General features: G+C 51.6%; 2 protein-coding genes across 3 annotated transcripts; both read right to left on the bottom strand.

Moving 5' to 3' along the window:
* Positions 1-250: 250 nt before the first annotated feature.
* KISS1 (KiSS-1 metastasis suppressor) lies at positions 251-2,747 on the bottom strand. Its single transcript, XM_080825170.1, has 2 exons — positions 2,607-2,747; positions 251-706 (listed from the first exon to the last, which is right to left on the bottom strand). The coding sequence occupies exons 1-2, from the start codon at positions 2,707-2,709 to the stop codon at positions 393-395; spliced, it is 417 nt and encodes a 138-aa protein (XP_080681296.1). The 5' UTR covers positions 2,710-2,747; the 3' UTR covers positions 251-392.
* Positions 2,748-6,481: 3,734 nt separating this feature from the next.
* On the bottom strand, positions 6,482-20,983 carry GOLT1A (golgi transport 1A). 2 transcript variants are annotated; one of them, XM_080825168.1, is made up of 6 exons: positions 20,906-20,983; positions 20,475-20,594; positions 10,666-10,757; positions 9,482-9,660; positions 7,449-7,512; positions 6,482-6,808 (listed from the first exon to the last, which is right to left on the bottom strand). In XM_080825168.1, exons 2-6 carry the CDS (start codon positions 20,497-20,499, stop codon positions 6,770-6,772), a joined length of 399 nt encoding a protein of 132 aa, XP_080681294.1. In that variant the 5' UTR covers positions 20,500-20,594; positions 20,906-20,983; the 3' UTR covers positions 6,482-6,769. The 2 variants fall into 2 exon arrangements, with proteins under 2 accessions (XP_080681294.1, XP_080681295.1); XM_080825169.1 differs by lacking the exon at positions 20,906-20,983 and having other exon boundaries at positions 9,482-9,594; positions 20,475-20,582.
* Positions 20,984-21,538: the final 555 nt, after the last annotated feature.

The following is a 21,538-nucleotide window of genomic DNA, read 5'->3' as shown; positions in this document are numbered from 1 at the left end:
GGTTTCTCTTCAGTTATTTAAAAAAATTTTTCAGTTTTTTAGTGATTCGCTGTGTGTGTTTGTAAGTATTGATCTGCCCCAGACTGGGGAAAAAAACCAATCTGGTCCTTTGCGTCTCTAGTTCGAAAAGCACTGTTATCTGTGCTTGATAACGCGAAAAGCTATCTTACAATCAGCAAAAGATCCAAGTGAGGAGAGAAGGAAAACAGTCTCGTCTGCTCGCGGAAATTAGCCACAAATCACTCGGTGTGTCGGCAGCTTTCCCTTTATTACTTCCGGACGGAAACTCCAGTCCCCTTCCCACTGCCCTACCCTCCCACCAACCCCGCAAGCCCGGTTCCCTAGTCCGGGTGTGAAGTTCACGCCCCCCGCCGCCCACCTGCACCCCGTGCTCAGCCACGCCAGGCGCCCCCGCCCAGCCTCGCGGGAGGCCCAGTCTGCCGCTTGCCGTAGCGCAGGCCGAAGGAGTTCCAGTTGTAGGCGAACGGGTCCTTTTCCCGCTGAACCAGCACCGAGCCCCGGGGGGCGGGGATCAGGCGGCTGCGGGGGGCGCACAGGCCCCGCCGCTGGGGCCCCGCGGGGCTCTCGGGAGGCGGACACAGCGAAGCCCCCCGCCGGCTGGACTGAGCCCCTGCTGCTTTCCTCTCTGCGCACCGCTGGCTCTGCTCCCACGGGGCCAGGAGGGCCTGGGGTCCCAGCCGCTGGCCTAGGACAGAGCCACGGAGAGAGGCTGCGGTGAGGGCAGGGCCCGGGAAAGACGGCTTTGGAACACCGGCTCACGTCCCTTTCTTTGACCTCTAGGAAGCCCAGAGCACAAGGCGAGGCGGGACCCTGCCGTCTCAGCTCGGATGGCTCCTCTCTTTCTACACAGCTTCGGTTTCAAAGGTTTTCCAGGATGATCTTAAACATCTTTTATATTAAATTATTTCTTTTTTGGAAGCAAACGCGGTAGAGCTTGGAAATAAGCCTGCAGTATTTGCTGGACACTCAGCTTTGCCGCTCTTGGCTCCCTGCCGGGCCCTCCCTCCTGTCTCTGCATCGGGCTCCTGCCCCGCGCGGGAGCTCCTGGGGCGGTGGGAGCCATGTTCATTCAGCTCTTTCTCTGAGTGCTTGAAACAGTGAGGTGCCTGCAGTAGGGCCTCAGATGCTTATTAAATATATAAAAGTGAATGAACAGCTTGTAGTTACAGAAACGAGAACAGAACTAGGACCACTGTGCCCCATAGTCCTCCCCAATTACTCTGACCCCTAATAAGCTCCAGGAGGACTCTGTGAAGAATGGGAAATGATCTGGGTCACCTTGACCTGCTCACCTCCCCCACTGTCGGTATAATCTCTCCCCTTCACGCTGAGGGCTAACAAGGCTAATTTGGAACCCACTTCACATGCAAAAGGCTTGTTAAGTTCACTCTAATTTTTGGCAGGAAAATAGTGCCGCTAGCTCCGAGTAGACAAGAACCCCAGCCAATAGTGGCACGAGATTAGTGGAAATGAGGCTTGGTGTGTGAGTGGGTGTGTGTTGGGGGGGGTCGTTGGCTTTGGGCCCTGCTCCTCAATGCCTTGGCATGCTTTGGAGAAGAGGAGTGTGGGCGTGGTTCAGAGTTAATGCTCGTCTTTCTAGAATGCCCCTCCTGCCTTGCTTCGGGCCTGGCTGAGGCGGGAGGGATGATGGCTTCCTTCCCCGCTAAGCCCATCATCCCTGTGGTAGGATTACTGCTCAGGCTATACCGTTTCTGGCCTCACCTAAAGCCATTTGCCTGAAAGAGCCAACAGGTCAACGTCCCTGGGGCTATGGGAGGGTTATTCTGTGGGGGAGCCTCCCTCAGCCAGAAAGAATAACTGATCCCGGGAGAAAAGACACTGTTGGCCAAGAACCCCCTCCTCCCCCACACAGGGCCATACCCTCTTTGCTCTGGGCTATCTTCCGGGCTGGATGGTATCCCTGTGTAGAGGGTACACTCCGAGTTCCAGAGCAGAACTGCAGGCCGGAGAGGCTAAGCCCCTTGCTAGTTTGCCCAGGAACCTGACCCCCAAGCAGTGTTAAGCCCACAACTTCTGTCTCAGGGACGGGCTTGTGCCCCTCAGAGACACACTCTTGGCAGCTCCCGCACCTGCTGGGATGCTGTGGCATTTGGTTGACTTTGGGGAGGCGTCTTTATCTTCGGGCCTCAGTTTCTCCAGCTAATCAGTTGCACATGGACTCATAAGGTTGACAGGTAGTAAGGATCTGTCCTTTTGTTTAAGTCTTTATTTTTTTTTTTCCAATTCCCCACAAAGGGCCCGAGATCACTGATGAAAGAAACTTGCCTAGTAAATTCCTCCCCAACAGATCTGCTCAGACAGGTGGCTGGTGTAGAGCAGAGCACACAGTGGAAGAAGACCATGAAGGAGCTCAGTGGTTAACAAGCACCTGAACCTAGGGAGGCCCACGGATGCCCAGAGAGAGCAGTAAGCCATCCCTTACTTGCAAGATTAATGGGGTCCCCAAATACGTTGCATGGGTTAGTCTTAGGTTCCCATTAAATGCAGTGTGAAACTCACATCAGTAGACTAGCCTCCCTCTCCTTTTGTAGCAACTCCCCCCTTTCCTCCCAGACGATGCATACCTGTCGGTCCAGGGTTCTCCATGGGTGCTTCCTTTTCAAATGTTTCCCTGAAGACAGTGGCACAGAGGAGAAGCATCAGCTGCCAAGAGACCAGTGAGTTCATCGTGGTGAGGAGGCCCAGGTCCTGTCAGTGTCCTGAGGCTGAGACAGAGGGAGGGGGAGGAGACTAAGCCAGGTGCATCGTTTTGTGGGCTGGGTGTTGGGGACAGAGCCCAACATGAAGCGTAGAGGAGAGCCCGAGAGTGAGGGGCAGTATGTAGGGGTGAGGAGGGAGGGATGAAGTCAAGCAGGGCAAGGAGCTCCACGGAGTGGAGCGCGCTGAGGTCCAGACATTTTCTGGAGCCTGGGAGCTCTGTGCAGGGCTCTGGATACATCCTGGACTTCCTGTGCCCAACTCTCCTATGAGATTGCACCTTCCAGAACCTGGCCCAGCTCCCTCCTGCTGCAAGAGACTCCGTTCCTTTCATTTTTCAAGAAAAAAGGAAGAAAGAGGAAATCATCTTGTTCTCCCTCATAGCCCTTCACATAAGCCTTGAGGACTGTCACTAAATTGTCTTATTGTCCATAATACAAAGAAGAGAAAAAACTTTCCCTGATTCATCGGGTCAGTTGTCTCCTTATTCTATTCTTCATGGGCTCCAAGATTATAGGAATTGAACTGACCTTGTGATTTTGGCCGCTGAGATGGGAGCTGTGAACCCAGCCCTCACTAGGTCCCTTTTGCCTTCCCTCTCAGGCCCTGCCCCCACCCCAGCCCTTCCAGCTCTCAGTTTGAGTTGTCTTTGAAAAAGTCATCCAGCACTCTGAGATTGTCCAACAAACATGAGTAAAGACAAACTGTTGGGGAGGCAGGCCCAAAGGCTGGACAAGAGCCAGAGTTGACCAGAGCCTCTGTGGTCTGGTGGAGGGGGGCAGTGGGAGGGGCAGGACTATCACTGTGCCCAAGGTGCCCAAGGGCTGCTACCAGTTTGCTCAGCCCTGTCCATACTTTTGTTCTTGTCCCACCCCCATTCCTCTCCAGGACCTGGGCACCGGGCAGAGAGGAAGACTGCTGAAGTGGGATTAAGAACATGAAGCCTGGCCCCAGCTCTGCCCCACTCCCGGTGGGGCGTGAGCAAGTTACTCCCATCTCTGGACCATATTGCTTCTCTGTGAAAAAGGCTGGTCACCGACTATCCCTTCAGTTGCTTTTCCTTACAGACTTTGATTCTGGGATGCTCTGAAACCCAGACAAGGCTTTCTCCACGTGCTCTAAAGAGAAGAGGCAGGATCAGATCATTAGAGCAGTGTAAACCCATTTCTTTTATGGCTTCAGGCTGTCCGTGTGCCCAACCCAGGTTAGTGCAGAGATCATTCCTCATCACAGCACCAGCTGGGCACTCTTCTAGGTGCTGGGGGGCGGGGTGGGGGTGGTCACAGGTGTGCTAAGACACAAGGTGGCTCGTTTCCAGCCCCTCCCCAAGATCTAGCTCAAGAAATTGAGTCCTCTTAGCCGACCATTTCAAAATAACACCAGAAACGATAGGGGGCGTGTGGGTACCCAGGGAGCTGGGGGAGCCCTTGGAGCTCATCCCGGAGCGGGGCGGCGGCTTTGCCACAGGGGGCGCTCCGGAGCTGAGTTTCTGAAGAAGCTCGGATCGGCGGCTTGAATACAGGATTAAGGCAGGCATTTCCAGCAGGGGGCGCGGGAGCTGTCCCACAGGGGCGGGTAGGGCGGGGAGCACCGGAGCTTTGCGGGAGGGAAGATAGCGGTGAGGCTGGAGGAGGGGCACAGGGGGGCTTTATCCCAGAGTAGGCAGAGCGCGAGGGGGGCATGTGTGTTGCATTTCAGATGAAGCATTCTGGTTGCTCTGCGGAAGCAGGGTGGTGAGTGGGGAAGGTGGGGGGTGGGCAGGCCGTGTGGTTAGGTGAGTGTTCCTTCTTCCAAGCTCCTCCCACCTGTAGCACCTCCTCCTTGTAGATATCACCACCTGGCCAGGTGAGAATGCACGGAAACGCGCGCGCGCTCACACACACACACACACACTCCTCTCACTTCACTTCCCAGCACAGAAGCCTTTAACACAAATGGTAGAGTTGAATTGTTTTGAAAAGAACCATCACCTTTCACGGGCCGAAGAGGCTGACCAGCTGTGGACAATTTTTGTGCCCCCGCCGCAGGCTTTATACCTAGTGAGTAATAGATTCCGGGCGTGGTGGGAAAGCTTTTGAAGTGGGGTGGCTTCCTTCCTGGGGTAACCCTCAGTTCTCAGTGTAGGGGGCGAGCACAGTGCCTGGGGGCTTTGGTTCGATTTGTACACACCATCCCTACGTTGGGAGAACTGCTTGGAGGAGTCCTATGGAACTCCCGGTGCCCTGAGGGGTTCCCCAGCTCCCTCCAAATGCTTCTGTGGCCTCTCATCCCAGCCAGAGCTCACTCACTGTCTTTATTCCTTCTACAGTAAGGGATCCCCAAGGTCCTGGTTTCATAAATGTGAGTCAGGGTATTCACGGCGACATCCCAGAATCATCTGGCCAACGTGATCATCAGGAAAGATCAGCACCCCCTTTGCCTGCCTGGGATAGGTTTGTCCGTCTTAGAAGGAAATTCCTGCTCCTCCCTGGGGATCCTCACTGGGGCTGGACAGACCCCTCTCCAAGGGTGGATGCCCTCCGCCCCCCACCCCACCCCGTGCACCTACCTTGGCTCTGTCCGGTGGGGTCGGAGCTCAGTGGGGTCTCCAGGCGTTACTTGGGAGGGTGAACACCCACAGAGAGGGGAGCTGGGCTCAGCAATGGCCTGATCACGTCCGTTTTATAAAGCCCAAGGTGACGTCTCCAGGCATAGGCCCACCTCTGCCTCCTCCTCCCCCTCGGACCCCTCAGAGAGAGCCCAGCGTTTATGCCTCCCACCCCCTGGCTCTCATGACAGAAATCAGCCTCTTTCTCCTCCTCCAGAAGCCCTCCAAGGCTGGCTTTCTGATTCTCACTGGTCCTTCCATCCTCCTCATTCCCTTCGCCCCAGACCCACTTAGCTGGAAACCCATTCTGCCCCCAAATGACTTGGAAATAGACAGTCTGAGGGGGAAGAGAAGGGGGGCTCGTGCCCTCCAGACAAGAGCCACAAGAGCACCCAGTGTGAAGGCAGCGTAACGAAGGGGGCGGAAGGGAGAGAAAGGCACAGTCTGACCTAGGGGACTAAGAAAGCAAAATCAAGTGGCGGCTCTTGATGGGTGTCCGTGGGATGTGCCTGTGGGATGTGCCCAGGAAACCCAGAGAGCTGACCTCCAGGTACAGCCCCTGATGCTGCTTCTCCAGGGACCCATGCACGTCTCACGGTCACGCTGCTTTGTGATCGCCACGTACCTTGCTCTGAAGGCAGCCACAGGCTTCCTGCTCCCGTGCTCAGTATAGACACCCAGGGCCCTCACAGACAGTTACTAAATGTACGCATTGCGAGGCACTCTTGTCTCCTTCCTGGGCCTGCAAGGACACTCTTTACCCTGGGCCGAGGGGCTTCCCAGGACAGAGAATGTCTCCTGCATCAGACTTGAGCTCTCCGAAGGCAGGGGCCATATCGTCACCCTCAGACAGGAAGCTCTCTCAGCACGGGGGCTATCTGGTGGGTGCGATCTGCCCACATCCACCTAATTAATGGTTGATAGCATTTCCCACCAGCATGCGGGATTAATACCCATCACTTGTCTGATGCCTGCTGCTAACAGGGGTTTACAAACATATTATCTCACTCATTAGGACTGTTAACCACCAGAATAAAAAATGATAGCCTCCGAGAGCAGGCCTGCCCCTCACTCCGAGGAATGCTACGCATCGGCCTGCCGTGAGTCAGAGGCTGGATCCGACAGGCTGGAGACAGTGACTTTGAGTTTCAGACACACAGCTTGGGGATTTAATCTTTGCTTTCCTCCCATAAATATGGGCCGGGCTGTGATACCAGCCCCAGTCCAGTCTCTGTGGGGGGGCCCCGTGCATCTCTGCTCCCAACAGCTTTGTGAGCTGACTTGGGGATCTGAGGTCATTCATTCAACTCCGTCCTTCCCTCTGGACTTGGAGAGGTCTGGGTATGAGACAGGAGATGAGCCAGTGCAGGGTGGGGGCGGGCCCCAGTTCCTTTCCAGCCCCCTCAATGAAGGATCCAAGTTCAAGGAGCTCATCTCTGTTGTTCAGACCATTGATCTGGTGCCCTGAAGCCTCCGGAACAGCTGTGGGAGCGAAGAATCATTACTTCAGACAAAGAGCAAGGAGCACACTCCATTTCTATCTTTGTGGAATGGGCCTTTAGAGCTGGGAGCGGAGCCAAGTGCAGATAGGGAGAGGGGGGCCACGGGGATGAGCCAGCTGGCTGTAGGGCCTCCCCGAGCTTCTCAGGGAGCTCCTGTTCTGTCAGAAAATATGCTTTAGAGAAAGGGAGGGGCAGTAGCTGGGGACCACTGTTCCCCACCTGCCCCAAGGAGAGAGTAGAATCTGCCACCCGCCGCTGCTGTCATTGGCTGTCATGCATCCCCTCCATGCCTGGGGCTGACTCCGCCAGCTCTCCAGAAATCTCTGGCACTTTCTGGCTGCATCACCTAGACTCCCTGAATCTGTTTCTTTGGCTCTAATAAGGAGCTATGAATAGCCACCTTTCTCTCTACCCAGGCCTCAGGCGCAATGCTCCCGGGCCCCTCCCCTCAGTTGCTCCTGTTGGACGGAGTCGGTGTGGGGACGGGAAGGGATGCTGAGGAGGCTGGCCAACCTGGGGAAAGGGGTTTGAGGGGAGATGGGGAAGGGTCTGCCACGCGGGGACAGCAGTCTCATCTGGGACCCCCACTCCACCCCAAAGCATGTGCATTATCCACTTACCGCACTCAGAAAGGGGATGTTGGAGGCATTGCCCAGGAAGCCAAAGACGACAGGGAAAAAGCCCCTAGGAACAGAGGGTGGGGAGGGGGTCAGCGACGGCCTTGGGGGCCAGGGGAGAAGGTGTCCAGGCTGAGGTCCACCCAGAGGCTCCTGCTTTGGTTCCCAAGAAAGTGGGCCCCTGGGCACTGGGAGCAGGCTTGGATCCGCACCTCTGGTTTTGGGGAGACAACCACGTGGAGAGCTTAAGAGTAAAGGGCCTGGAGTCAGGCTCCTTGGGTTCAAATCTTGGCTCTGCCACTTCCTGGTGCCATACAAACTTGGGCAAATTCCTTAACTTCTCTGAGTCTCAGTTTCCAGCTGTAAACGGCATTAATAAGAATAGTATCTATGTCATAGGGCCTTATATGAAGAAATGTTGGGGAACCTTTCGTGTGTAGGACTGTGACTGTCTCCCTGGACTGGGTGTGTACCGCCTGCTACCGGTCTCCTGGGCTCCAGGCACAGGCGGCTGCTGGAGGCAGCGCTCGCACAGACTGTCCCCCTCGTCCCAGCATGCCCGTGCGTGGAGCCACCCTTTGTTCTCGGCACCCCCACTCTTCTCGGACATGCCCTGGCAAGGCTTGGCTGGGCACATGTATGGGATCCTTCAATGGGCTTGGAGGCACTGCGGTCAGCATGCGGAGGGAGCCGTGCGTGTGTGGAGAGGTGAGGGGGTTAGAAATTTGAATTCTGGCTGAACTACTTCCTTTCCTTGGGCTTCATTTCGCTGAGGTTCCCCGGCGTCGCCGACATCCCGTATAGCTCCCATTTTGGTTTTCTCCCCCTAGCAGTGCTGTTGACAGGGGACCCTGTCAAGCTTTACTGTTGGTTCGAACTACGGACTCTGTGGGGGCCCCGCACATGCTTCTAAACCCTCAGAAGACAGTCCCTGTTGTCAGAACTTGTCTTCTCAACGAGGCTGCGAGTTCCCCGGGAAGCTTCTCCTGGTTTAGCCCCACAGCCCCACACCTAGCTCTGGATTTGGCACGCAGTAGGTACTTTTTACGTTTCTGACTATTTGAATAAATGACTGAATGATGACATATTTGAACCTTAAGTAAGTGAATGGCAGAGTGTGTGTGAGAAAATTTAGGTTTTTGAAACCACTTTATAAGATGTCTAAGAGGTCTGGGGCATTTGGGCTCATCAAGGTGTTTTCAAGGGTGCAGTGAGCAAGCAGAAGGCTATATGAGAACCCCAGGTCCTGACCCCGGCTTCTTCCCATGATTCCATAAGCCATGCTTCTTCCGGTCCCCGTCATCCGGGTCCCCAGAGACACTGGGGGTCTTCCCTTCCTCGCCCCTCCTTCCTCAGCATCCTTTCCTTCCTTCTCCTTAAACACCCAGCAGTCCCCTCGTAAACCCTGTCCTCAGGGCCTGTCCCGGGTCTTGCTTCCTCCAGGACACATCCCTTGGCCCAGGCAGTGGCCACACACCTGCTGACTTCTGATTCACTTGTCAGCAGGCCAGGCCGAGGGATGTGGGGCCGGCAGCCAGGCCCCGCTGGGTCCAGTCCAGAAACTCTGCACACTATCTGTAAGACCTTGGGCAGGGGGCAGCCTCTCTGAGCTGGCTTCCTTATCTGCAGAGAGCAGGCCTACAGCGGGTCGTAGGGACGTCAAAGTGCAAGGATGATTGTGAGTGCGCTTGGGGCATATGAAGGGCCGGGGAGATGCTAGTTCACTGCCTTTCCTCCCTGCTGGGTTGTTGAACTTGAAGGCAGGCCCTGCGTCTCCTCCTTGGGGGCAGGCACAGTGCCAGGCACGTGGCAGGTGCTCAATGTTTGCGGATGGGGGGCCGATCCCTCCAATTTGGAGTAGGATGTCTTGGAATGTGTCTGCCTGATGCCCCTCCTGCCTTTTCAGTTCTTGTAGGATTCCCACCTGCAGGATAAAGTCCCAGCTTCTGCACACCCTGCCCAGACCTGGTGAGGGGTGATCTCAGCTACTCAGAGGCCCTAGTGGGCTCCTCCAGGGAAAGGAGACCCGCACTCACTTGAAGAGGCTAAGGAATCCATAGGTCTCCAGGACCATGCCCAGGAGGGGCCAGCGCAGCAGCACAATGACCACACCCCCCAGGAAGAAGCTGGTCCCTTTGAGCTTGTGCCTCTGGAAGAAGAAGGAAAAGGTCTTCCTCAAGCCGATGATGAACAAGAGGCCGGTCAGGAAGAGCAGCTGCGGGGGAGGGAGGGAGAGAAGCATGAGAGCAAACCCACCAATCCCCCCTGGGAGTCAGGGGTCAGGCCTGGCGCCCCGCATCAGACATGGGGCAGGGCTTGCTAACTCTTCAAGGAGGGACCCTTCAGAGAGGGTGACCCCGCAAACTGGCAAACTCCCAGAGCCTTGGGTCATTTCTGCCTGTCGGGAACGGAGCTGCCCAGAGACGGGTGGATGGACAAGGAGAACCTTGGTCTCCGGCTGCTCACCCAATTCTTGGATCCCAAGTGCTTTTTCGCATATGACTTCATTTCTCATCACACCTCAAAAGGAAGGCAAGATAGATAGAGTTTCTCCATTTTACGGAGGTGAGCCCTGAGGCGTAGGCAGTCATACCCGGAGTCACACGGAACCATTGGGGCTCCACTGTCTGGCCCACTCTCTTCAGCTTGGCTCCTAATAGATCCCTTAGGAGTGCCTAGGTGTCCCTCAGATTTAACCCTCTGGCTTTCTTCCAGCATGTTCCATGCCCTCTCTCCCCTTCTCCATACCTTTTCTCTGCCTGTTCATTTGCCTGGAAGTGAGTCATCCCCCTTCACACCCATTTCCTTTCCAAATTCCTTTTCATCCCTCTACAGTTGGGTGTGCTTTCTTTTCTCCAGGCACCTTGTTTTATATTCAGTGTGCTTATCTCACTACGACTTTATGGCTGCCCCTGCCTTCCTTCCCAGTTACAGATGTGCAGGTTATGTCTCTATCGCTAGACAGGGGGGTCCTGATGGCAGGGACAGTGGCCGATGCGTCTCGGTAGCTGCAGGGCTTCACCCAGAGCTTGCCACAAGAATCCAGGTCCTAAGATGCTCCGTCACCCCTCGCTGTGCATCTCCAGGCACCCTCACCTACCAGGGCTTGATGGTGCTGACCCCCGGATGGGCACGATCTGAATGAACTTGGGGCTGACCTTCCAGGCAAGAGAGACCTTAAGTAGGTTGGTGGGGGAGGTACACAGGCTGGGGAACTCACGTTTCCAAAGGCCAGGAGCACCGAATCAAAGTACAGCAGTATCCCAAAGAGGATGAAGAAGACGCCAAAACCGGTGGTACCCACACCAATCTCTGCAATGGGCAAGCAGGTTGGGGTGGGATGGGTTTTGGGGGGGTTCAGGATGGGGTGCTGGAAGTTTCCCCCATTGCCACTGGACAGTTGCCCTCTGAGGAGTGGGGGTTGGGGTGGCTCCATTTCCACCCAGGGATCTCAGCTTCCGTGCTTGCGGGGAATGACGGGATGGGAAAGGAAGGGAAAGGTACAGATTTCCATTTAGCGCCTGCGCACTGCTGGTCAGTTCTGTACTCTGGGCATTCTGTCCTCACCACGGCTCTGCTAGGTCGCTTGTGCTTTCCTCACTGCTTTCTCTCTTCAGCTTCCCCTGACTTGCAAATGCTGCATGAGCTGGATCATGGTCAGGGTCCCTCCTGTCCTGTCCCCCTGTAGCTGGGAGCCACAGATGCTTAGACACAGCTGTCCTGCTAGATTTCTCAACAGGTTTGCCCTCCTAGATAACTCTTCACACTGTGTGCTTCCTTCTCTAACTGTCCCTGTCCCCAGCTGTCAGGAGATGACCTCTTACACTTGATTGGAAGAACAAAAGAAATGTGCTCACCCTAGCCAGGACTTGCTGCACCTTCCCTCCCGCTGCTGCACCTCGGGTACCCACTCCTCCACGCCCCTGGGCTTTCTCTAACTTCAGTCCCACGACTGGGCAGCTCTGCGCCAGGTTGGACCCACACTGACAGCACCCCACCCTACCCTGTACTGTGTGTTTCTGCTTTATGTTGGGCAGTCTCGGAAGCTGCAGGAGTTGGCTGATAGCCAGTGAGCCCAAGGGCAGAAGGGCAGGATATTAGGGACCCCCTGTTTGGTCAAGGGCTACATCTCTGATGTTCTGATAATTTTTTTTTTCCACATTGCTTCCCTTAGGAAGAGTTGTAACAATAACAGGATATGAAGTTGCTTTTTTTCTGAAACCTTCTGCATCATGCAAAATTGTTAATTTTTACTTATCTTTGCTACTCTGATAGTCAACAAATGACAATTCATTGTGTTGCTTCATTTTTAAATTGAATTAAACTCCCCCTTTAAATTGTGATAAAATACACATCAAATTTAGCATCTGAACCATCTTTAAGTGTACGCCCAGTGGCGTGAAGTGTATTCACGTCGTGGAAGCATCACCATCATTCATCTCCAGGACTCTCGTCTTACAAAACTGAAACTCTGTCCCCATTAAATACTGGCTCCCCATTCTACCTTCCCCAACCCCTCGCAACCACCACTCTACTTTCTATCATTCTGACTCCTCTAGGAAGCTCATCTGAGAAATGACACAGTGTTTTCATGTGACTGGCTAATTTCACTTAGCGTAGTGGCCTCCAGGTTCATCCAGGCTGTAGCAGGTGTTAGAAGTTCCCCCTTTTTAAGCTGAATAATAATTCATTGTATGTTGTGTGCCTGGGAGGATCATTCATTACGCATCTGCCTTCCGCTCAGGTCGTGGTCCCAGGGTCCTGGGATCGGGCCCCGGGTCGGGCTCCCTGCTCGGCAGGAGACCTGCGTCTCCCTCTCCTACTCCCTCTGCTTGTGTGCTCACTCTCGCTGTGTCTCTCTCTGTCAAATAAATTAATTAATTTTAAAAAATTCATTGTATGTTTATAACGCATTTCATTTACCTGTTCATCTGTGGGTGGAACTTGGATAGCTTCCACCTTTTAGCTAGAGTAAATAATGCTGCTGTGAACATGGGTGAATGAATCGTTTCAAGATTCTGCCTCCACTTCCTTTGGACACATATCCAGAAGTGGAATTGTTGGATGATATGGGGGTCCTATTTTTAAGTTTCTGAGAGCCCTCCACACTATTTTCCAGGATAGCTGCCCCAGTTACATTCCCACTAGCAGGGCACAAGGGTTCTGATTTCTCCACATCCTTGCCAAGACTTGTTATTTTCTGGGTTATTTTTTGTTTGTTTGTTTGTTTTTTGTTTTTTGATAGTGTACATCTTAATGTGTGTGGGTGGCATCTCACTGTGGTTTTGATTTGTGTTTCCCTGATGATGAGCGATGTTGAGCATCTTTTCATGAGCTTGTTGGCCATCTGTATATCTTAAGAGAAATGCCAGTTGAAGTCCTTTCCCATTTTAATGGTCGTTTGGGGTTTTTGTTGCTGTTATTGAGTTGTAGGTGTTCTTTATATATTATGGATATTAGTCCCTCATCAGATACATGATTTGCAAATATTTTCGTCCATCCCATAGGTTGCCTTTTTACTGTGTTGTTCGTGTCCTCTGATGCAGGGAAGTTTTCGATTTTGATATATTCCAATTAACTACTTCTTCCTTAGTTGCCTATATTTTTGGTATCCAATCCAAGAAATCATTGTCAATTTCAGTGCCATGAAGTTTTTCTCCTAAGTATTCTTTAAGAGCTTTATAGTTTTAGCTCTTGCTTTGAGTTAAGATAAATTTTGAGTTTATTTTTGCAGACAGTGTAAAGTACAGGTTCAACTTCATTCTTTTGCATGTGGATATCCAGTTCGCCCAGCATCATTTGTTGAAGAGACTGCCATTTCCCCACCAAATGGTTGTGGCACCCTTGTTGAAATTCATTTGACCATCTTTGCCTGGGTCTATTTCTGGGCTTTCTATTCTACCCACTTGGTCTACGTGTCTGTCTTTATGCTAGGCCCACACAGTTCTGATCACGGTAGCTTTGTAATAAGTTTTGAAATCAGGAAGTGTGAAACCTCCAATTTTGTTCTTCTCTTTTAAGATTGCTTTCACTATTTGAGATCACTTGAGGTTCCATATGCATTTTATAATGGATTTTTCTATTTCCACAAAAAATGCCATTGGGATTTTGGCAGAAATCACACTGAATCTGTAGATTGCTTTGGGTAATACTGATATCTTAGCAATATGAAATCTTATAATCCATAAACGTAGGATGTCTATTTATTTGTGTCTTTTAAAATTTTCTCCAGGAACATTTGGTGGTTTTCAGTAAGTCTTTTGCCTCCTTGGTTAAGTTTATTTCTAAATACCATCTAAATGCCATCCTTTTTGATGGTATTATAAATGGAACTCTGTTGCCTTCTTCAAAAAAATTACTGATAAAAAAAAAAAATTACTGATGATATTGTACCACTTCAAGTTTACATTGTATACTCTTGCAACTTTATCTACTTCATATAGCTAGAATGCCTTATTTTCTTTTTATTGTAAATTACACAGTAGATGGGGATATGGCAAGAGTGTCTTTTTAAACTACAACATGTATAACTTTATCAAAATGGCTAGAGTAAATTTTTGAGGGGCACCTGTAATTTTTGAGGGGCACCTGGTTGGCTCAGTGGGTTAAGCCTCTGCCTTCGGCTCAGGTCATGATCTCAGGGTAATGGGATTGAGCCCCACATCAGGCTCTCTGCTCAGCAGGGAGCCTGCTTCCCCCTCTCTCTCTGCCTGCCTCTCTGCCTACTTGTGATTTCTCTCTCTCTGTCAAATAAATAAAATCTTTTTTTTTTAATGGCTTAATTTTTAAGAGTACCTGGCTGGCTCAGTCAGTGGAGCGTGTGACTCTTGACCTTGGGGTTGCGAGTTCGAGCCCCACACTGGGTGTAGAGATTACTAAAAAAATAAACTTTAAAAAATGGCTTAATTTTTAGAAATTGAAGTTGGCTTAATTTTTTTAAAGGGAATATACAGGTAGTTTTTAAATAGATAAATTTTACTGGACTCGTTAACTAACATCTTAGAATTGGTCCTCACAATACCTATGAAATTGTTATTATTGCCATGCTTTTAGAGGTAGTTGTAAAAAGCTGTTAAAAGCCTGGTTGTTCAGAGGCAGAACTTTAAAAGTAAGATGAAAACAGGGGCTCCTGGGTGGCTCAGTGGGTTAAAGCCTCTGCCTTCGGCTCGGGTCATGATCCCAGGGTCCTGGGATCGAGCCCCACATTGGGCTCTCTGCTCAACGGGGAGCCTGCTTCCCCCTCTCTCTCTGCCTGCCTCTCTGCCTACTTGTGATCTCTGTCTGTCAAATAAATAAATAAAATCTTAAAAAAAAAGTAAGATGAAAACAAAATCTTTGAGACTTGACTTACTGGCTAAGTTCTGTTTACAACAGAAGGAAAATGAAGCAACCCCATTACCTTCTGGTCATTTTTCATTGTCTGTTTCCGTAAGATCCTAGGAGGTTTAGGATAAGTGTCAGTATTGAAATAAGGCCAAAGGACTTCTTTAAAAGAATCATTAAAAATATAGAGATAAGATTAGGGGTGGCTGACTCACTCAGTCAGTAGTGCATGTGACTCTTGATCTCAGGGTCATGAGTTTGAGTCCCATGTTGGGTGCAGAGATTACTTAAAAATAAATTCTTAAGAAATATATATATATGAGATTTAACATTCAGATTACAGACCAATACCTCACTTAACTCATAGTACAGAAAAATGCCAGTCTCACTGGGTCTCCTTTTGGCCGAGCTGGATTTTGTTGGGACCCAAAGGCCACATCCTCTCTCTCAACACATTGTCCAGCTGCCCAGAATCCATTTTCTACTACTGGCTGATTCCTCCTGATTCTGACAAAACTCTGTGATCTAAACAGATTGGTTTCCTATGTCGACTTTCCAGGAACACCTGCTTGAGTTACATTTCTTAGAGCCCAGAACACTGAACAGAGGATATTGCCTCTTTGGGTCATCACAAAGGTTGCATTGTCTTTCCATGCTGCATGGGGTTTTGGGGGGGGTTTTTTGGTTGTTGTTTGTTTTTTGATTTTTTTTATCCTCAAAGACAATAAATTGAAGATCTAGGAGCACAGCTACTTTGTCATGATAATTTTATAGAGACTAAGGTATTGTGGAGGAAGACCATAACCCTGCTTCTTGCATCTGAATGGCAAAGGCATTTTAAGTTTTTATGCCTGTTTTGAAAGTCTCTGTGATCAGCTTACACCTGCCATAAAAATACGTCATTGAGGGGCGCCTGGGTGGCTCAGTGGGTTAAAGCTGCTGCCTTCGGCTCAGGTCATGATCCCAACGTCCTGGGATCGAGCCCCGCATCGGGCTCTCTGCTCAGCAGTGAGCCTGCTTCCCCTCTCTCTCTGCATGCCTCTCTGCCTACTTGTGATCTGTCTGTCAAATAAATAAATAAAATCTTTAAAACAAACAAAAAAGTCATTGATTCCAATTCCGATGATACACCCTTCACCTCTATCTCCTTTGGTAGATGTTTTGTGTGGAAACACAACGTGAGTCTAACTGGGTTTTCATTTCGTTTTGTTAAAACATCCCTATATCCCTTCTGTAAACACTTCAGAAGAGCCTCTTACTCATTTTGGAGAGAGAGCCGAAGTTTCTCAAGTTTCCCCCCCATGGATTCTTGTCTCCTCTATTCTACTTTCTCGGGCAACGGTGATTTACTGGCCTGCATAATTATTACTTTTCCACCCGCCCCACTCCTCTTCAAGGGCTGGTGCAATTCCAGAATTTTCCTGTGATGGGGGCAGCCTACGGCTTCCAGCGTCCCCTGCGCTGTGGACACAACAGCTCCCAGAAACGGGTCGCAAACCGTGTTTCTCATACACAAGCCGTAGACCTTCCTTTGCCTCTCGGTTCCAGTAGCTTCGTGATTTCAGTCCTTACCAACCAGGGCGGGGATCGCTCCTGAAGTTCTCCTCGGGGCAGCAAGCATGGCAGAGAGGGCAGGGACAGAAATGCCTGCAGTCAACGACCCTGGGAGCCAGACAGATGGGGCAGCGCTCCCCCTGCTGGAGATCAGCCAGAGCTGGTGTTTCTTCCATCACTAGATTAGGGTGGCATCTGCTGGGACCCCCCCCCCACCACGACAGTTACTCTCCAGCCCCTCCCCCACCCCCGCCAGGGTGCTGGCCTCACCCTGCCTGGCAGACGGTGGTCCCCACACACCTGTCAGCCGGTGAGGGCTCTGCCACCCGCTCGGGGCAGCACTCTCTCCCTTCGGCCTGATGGCTTTAGGACTGAATCGTTACGACCTAATTGGGAATAGGAACAGGAAGGAGGGAAACGGGAAGAGAAAGAGCCTCCCAGTTCACATTCAAGATTAACAACAGTGATTAACAGGGATGACCGCTAATGCTAGTGAGTGCGCTGTGCCAGGCACAGTCCAAGCACTTTGTATATATTAACTCATTTAATTTTCACAACTGCCTGTGAAGTAGGTTATGTAGGAAACCCTCCCACACTGTTAGTCCCATTTCACAAACAGAAATGGAAACACTGAGAGGTTAAGTCCTTGCCCGGGTCTACACAGCCAGGAGCTGGCAGAACCAGGGTTTGAACCCAGTCGTCTGGCTCTAGAAAAGGTGCTTTTGGGGGCGCCTGGGTGGCTCAGTCGGTGAAGCATTTGCCTTGGGCTCAGGTCATGATCCCAGGGTCCTGGGATGGAGCCCATACACCCTGCTTAGCAGGGAGCCTGCTTCTCCTTCTGCCTCTGCCTGCCACTCCCCCCGCTTGTGCTCTTTCTCTGCCAAATAAATAAAATCTTAAAAAAAAAAAAAGTGCCTTTAACCAACCCAGTCCCGTCCACTTCCACTCCCAGACCCGTCCACAGGAGTTCCTTGCTTTGGCCACAACGGCGTCTGTGTTCCCAGATCCAATGGATGGATGTTGGCGCTTATCTGTCAGCAGCTAGCCACTCCTTTCTTCCAGCGTCCTCTCTTGGCTTCTGTGACACCATACCCTTGATTTTCATCCTGCTGTTCTGACCGCACCAGCCCAGCCTCCTTCGCTGGCTCCTGCTTCTTTCTTTTCCTCTTGGGGTTTGAGTTGCCCAGGGCTTCAGCCCAAGCTCGCTTCTCTTCTCCTTCTATTTCACACGCATTCCCATGTCTTTAAATACCACTCTGTGCTGACAATGTCGATATTTATCTTCTAGCCCATGCCTGTCTTTGAGCTGCCAAGCTCGTACCCAGCTGCTGACTTGGCATCTCCGCTCACTTGGTTTTCGCTCTCCGAGGCATCTTGAACTCAACAGGTCCAAACTGAGTTATTGGGCTTCCTTCCTTCACCCTGCGCCCTTCCCGGTTTTCCCCAAGTGAATACGAATGTCGCCCCCCCGCAGCCATCCGTGAGTCTTACTCCCTGCTCTTGCCATCCCTCCCCCGCGCAACCCACAGCTAAGTTTTATTGCTGCTTCTTGCCTGAGGGATCTTGAAAGCAGTGCATTTCTCTCCATGCTTACTGTTTAATTCCAAGCCACCATCATCTCTTTCCTGGATCCCTACAACATTCTCTAGTTAGTCCTTGGCTATAGTCCTTCCCCACACAGTAGTCAAGGGTCTTGGAAAGCATACAACCGATCCTGTTAGTGCGCTGCTGAGGATCCTTCATGGCTTCCCACTGGACTTCCACTCAAAGCATCCTCCCAGCCACACCTTGGCTTACAGACCCTTCCTGATGGGCCCCCACCTTGCTTGCTTGGTCATCTTCCTCTCTTGTCACCATCCCCCTTACCTACCATACTCTAACCACATCTCCCTTCCTTCCTTCTTTCCTTTCTTCCTTCCTTCCCTCCCTACCTCCCTCTTCCCTTCCCTTCCTTTCTCTTCCCTTCATCACTGTTTCTAAGATGAGCCTTCCTGCCTCAGGGCCTTTGCATATGCAGTTTCCACCCCCTGTGTTATCTGCCTAGGGCATACTCATGCTTGAGGTCTTAAGTTTCTTAGAGAAACCTGGCCCTCTCACCACTACCTGACCTTAATCAGGTTCCCTCATCTCTCCCTTTCATAGGACTTAGCACCCTTTGGCTTAATAACATGCTGGCTTACCCCCAGACTCAGGACACAGCTCCCTTCTCTATTGTTATTCCCTAAGTCAGCAGTTCTCAACTGGAGGGATGGGCAGGGGTGATTTTGTTCCCTGAGGGACATTTGGCAATATCTGCAGATATTTTCCATTGTCAGCACTGGGAGTGAGACATACTGGCATCTAGGACTGACCCCCACAACAAAGAATTATCCTGCCCCAAAACGTCAGGAGTAGGGAGGCTGAGAAAAGCGCCCCCAGTCATCTCATGGACTCTCATGGTTTGAAATACCATCTATATGCTGGCAATTCCCAAATTTGTCTAAATCAGGCCTTGACCTTGAACTCAAGACTCACATACCTGACTGCCTACTTGACATCTCACCTTCATGTCTACTAGCATATCAAACTCAACATGCCTAAAACCCAACTCAACCCTTCTATTTGCTCAGGCTAAAAATACTGGCAGGATTCTTGACTTCTTTCTCTCACACCCACATCCATCAGCAAAACCCTCCAGTAATTTTCTCAGAGCTGATCCAGCCTCGAGCGTGTTCACCACTTCACCGTCACTGTGCTGGTGTTCACCACCATCTCTCACCTCAGAACTGGTCTCCCTGTTGCTGACCTCACACCTCTACAGCCTATTTTTAACCTGGTACCCAGAGTGATCTCTTAAAAATGTACATAGCTCACACACTTCTCCTCACAAAACCCGCCAGTCGTTTCCCATCTGATGGAGATAAAACCAAAGTTCTTACACAGCCCCAGCTTTCAGTGACCTCCTGGACCTAGACTCCTACCACTCTCCCTTTCCTGGCTTTGCTGCAGCCACACCACACACTAAGTATGCTAATGCCTCAGGGCCTTTGCACTGGCTGTTGCCTCTCCTGGGACAGTTTCCCCTCCAGATCGCTGCACAGCTTTGCCTCCTTGCTTCATGTAGGTCTCTGAATAAAAGGAACCTTCTCAGTGAAGCCTTTCCTAACCACTCTATAGCACAGTAACCCCTCCTACCTCACTCTCCCTAGCCTCCTTACCCTGCTTCATTATTGTCCAGAGGACCCATCCCCATCTGACCAACTACCTACTGATTTCTTTATCTGTTAATTACATTTCCCCACTCCAGCACGTACGCAGGAACACGTCCGTTCCATTTCAGTATATTGTTGTATATTCTATGCCTGACACAATGCTTGGCACATAGTGGAGACACATTTGTTCAGTGAATGAATAGTATCACCAGTTCACAGAGGAGACCCTGGACTCAGAGGCTTTAAGCCACAGTTCTCCCTGCCCTGCCAGGCCTGTGGGCCACCTCCCTGCCATCTCCCCGCAGAGGAAGGGGAAGGATACGGATATTTAGGAGTGAGGGTACAGTAATTTGGGGACAGGAGTGGAGTTTAATTTCTGATAAGAAGGGACCCAAGGTGGGGTCACTGGCTGGCTCAGTTCATGGAGCGTGCAACTCTTGAACTTGGGTGGTGAGTCCAAGCCCCATGTTTGAGGTAGAGCTTATTTAAAAATTTTTAAAAAAGAAGAAGAGGAAGGAGAAGAAGAAGGGAAAGAAGGAAGAAGAGCCCCAAGATCACAAGGGACCCTGAGAGTTTGTGGGGGAAAATGTCCTAATGGGAGGAGGCCTCCTGAGTCCACATTTGCAGCATCCCAGGTCTCAGAACCGTGATGGGGACGGGACCAGCTTGGGTGGTGAACTTGCTGCTTCCCCCAGGCACCAGCGTCTGGCTACCTGGGGGTCCCGAGCAGCCCCATTCACTGGAAGGCAGGGGAGCCACTCCCGGTCCTAGCTCAGCTGCCTGCACAGCAGCTTCCAGCCACTGGCTCCAGAGGTCGCCTCACAGGCTCCCCAGCCAGAGATCCCAGCTGGGAGGGGCGGTGTCTCCGCGGGGGGCGGGGGGCCCTCATGACCCCCCCCCCCCCAGCCTGGAACCTCCCTTCCAGCCCAGCCCCCTCCATGGCACCGGGCCCACCACTCACTCTGCCACTCGGTGATGGAGATCATGCCGCTGGCTGCCTGGGGGGGCCTTCCGGGTCGGAGCTGCCAAGGGGTGAGGAGCAGAGAGGACCAGACCCGGGCATGGTCCAGGGAAGCTGACCCTTGATAAATTGTGAAATGAGCCTCTGGTGAATCATTAACTCCCTCCTTTCTCCAAACCCCACCTCTCCCCACCCCTCAACCAAACGGCTGCTTAAAGTTGTAGGCTCCCTTCTCCCGGGTCGTCCCAGAGGGCACTGGCTCCTGACACTCCCTCTGCCTACCTGGAGGAGGCGACGCCTCCAGCCCCTCCAGCGGCAACCCCCCTCCCCCCCAATCCTGCGCCCTGAGGTCGAGTTCAGCTGCTTCCAAGTCCTCCGCAAAACTCAGACCATATAGGGGACTGGGATCTCGGGCTACCCAGGTTCCTTACCTGGTTTGATGAGGGGAGGTGGCTGTGTGGGAAGAATCGGAATTCGTGTCTCTCTTTGGAAAAGTACTCAGTTCACCCTGCCAGTGAAGTCGGCTTGCTTTGCACTAGTACCCATGCTAGACACTAGGGGGCGGCAAGCCACGGAGTAAAACTTGGTGCTGGCCGTCTCCGGGAGAGCCCAACTGGGTTACATCAAGGGCAAAAACGCCCCAGAGGAGCTAGACACAAAGGGCTTCAACCTCCTTTTCCCCAGCGGTGTCCAGCTTTGGACAGTGAGGTTGAGCTAGAGGGATGAAAGATGAATTTGGGCTTGGGATAGGGCTGGACACTTCCAGAAGCCTGGTTCTAGTTCACCTACCAGCTGTATAGACACAGGTGCATGCTTTCCTCCCTCTACAGGCCTGCAGAAAGACGGGTAGATAGTTCCTAACGTCCTTTCTGCCAATGTAGACCCCTGGCTCTCAACCCCGTAAGCCAGCATCCCCTTTCTAATGTCCCCTCTATCCTGAAAAGGAGTTCATAGATGAGATGACCAATCTACACACGTCATTTTTAAAAACACTAATTATAATAAAGAAGGGAAAAAAGAATTTATAATAGAGCACAATGTCGATGTAGAAATGCTTAGGCAAG

The sequence above is a fragment of the Martes martes genome, assembly GCF_963455335.1.
Source record: "Martes martes genome assembly, chromosome: 15".
NCBI lineage: Eukaryota > Metazoa > Chordata > Mammalia > Carnivora > Mustelidae > Martes > Martes martes.
The sequence above is the reverse complement of the archived record's forward strand: the minus strand, read 5'-3'. Positions and strand labels throughout refer to the sequence as shown.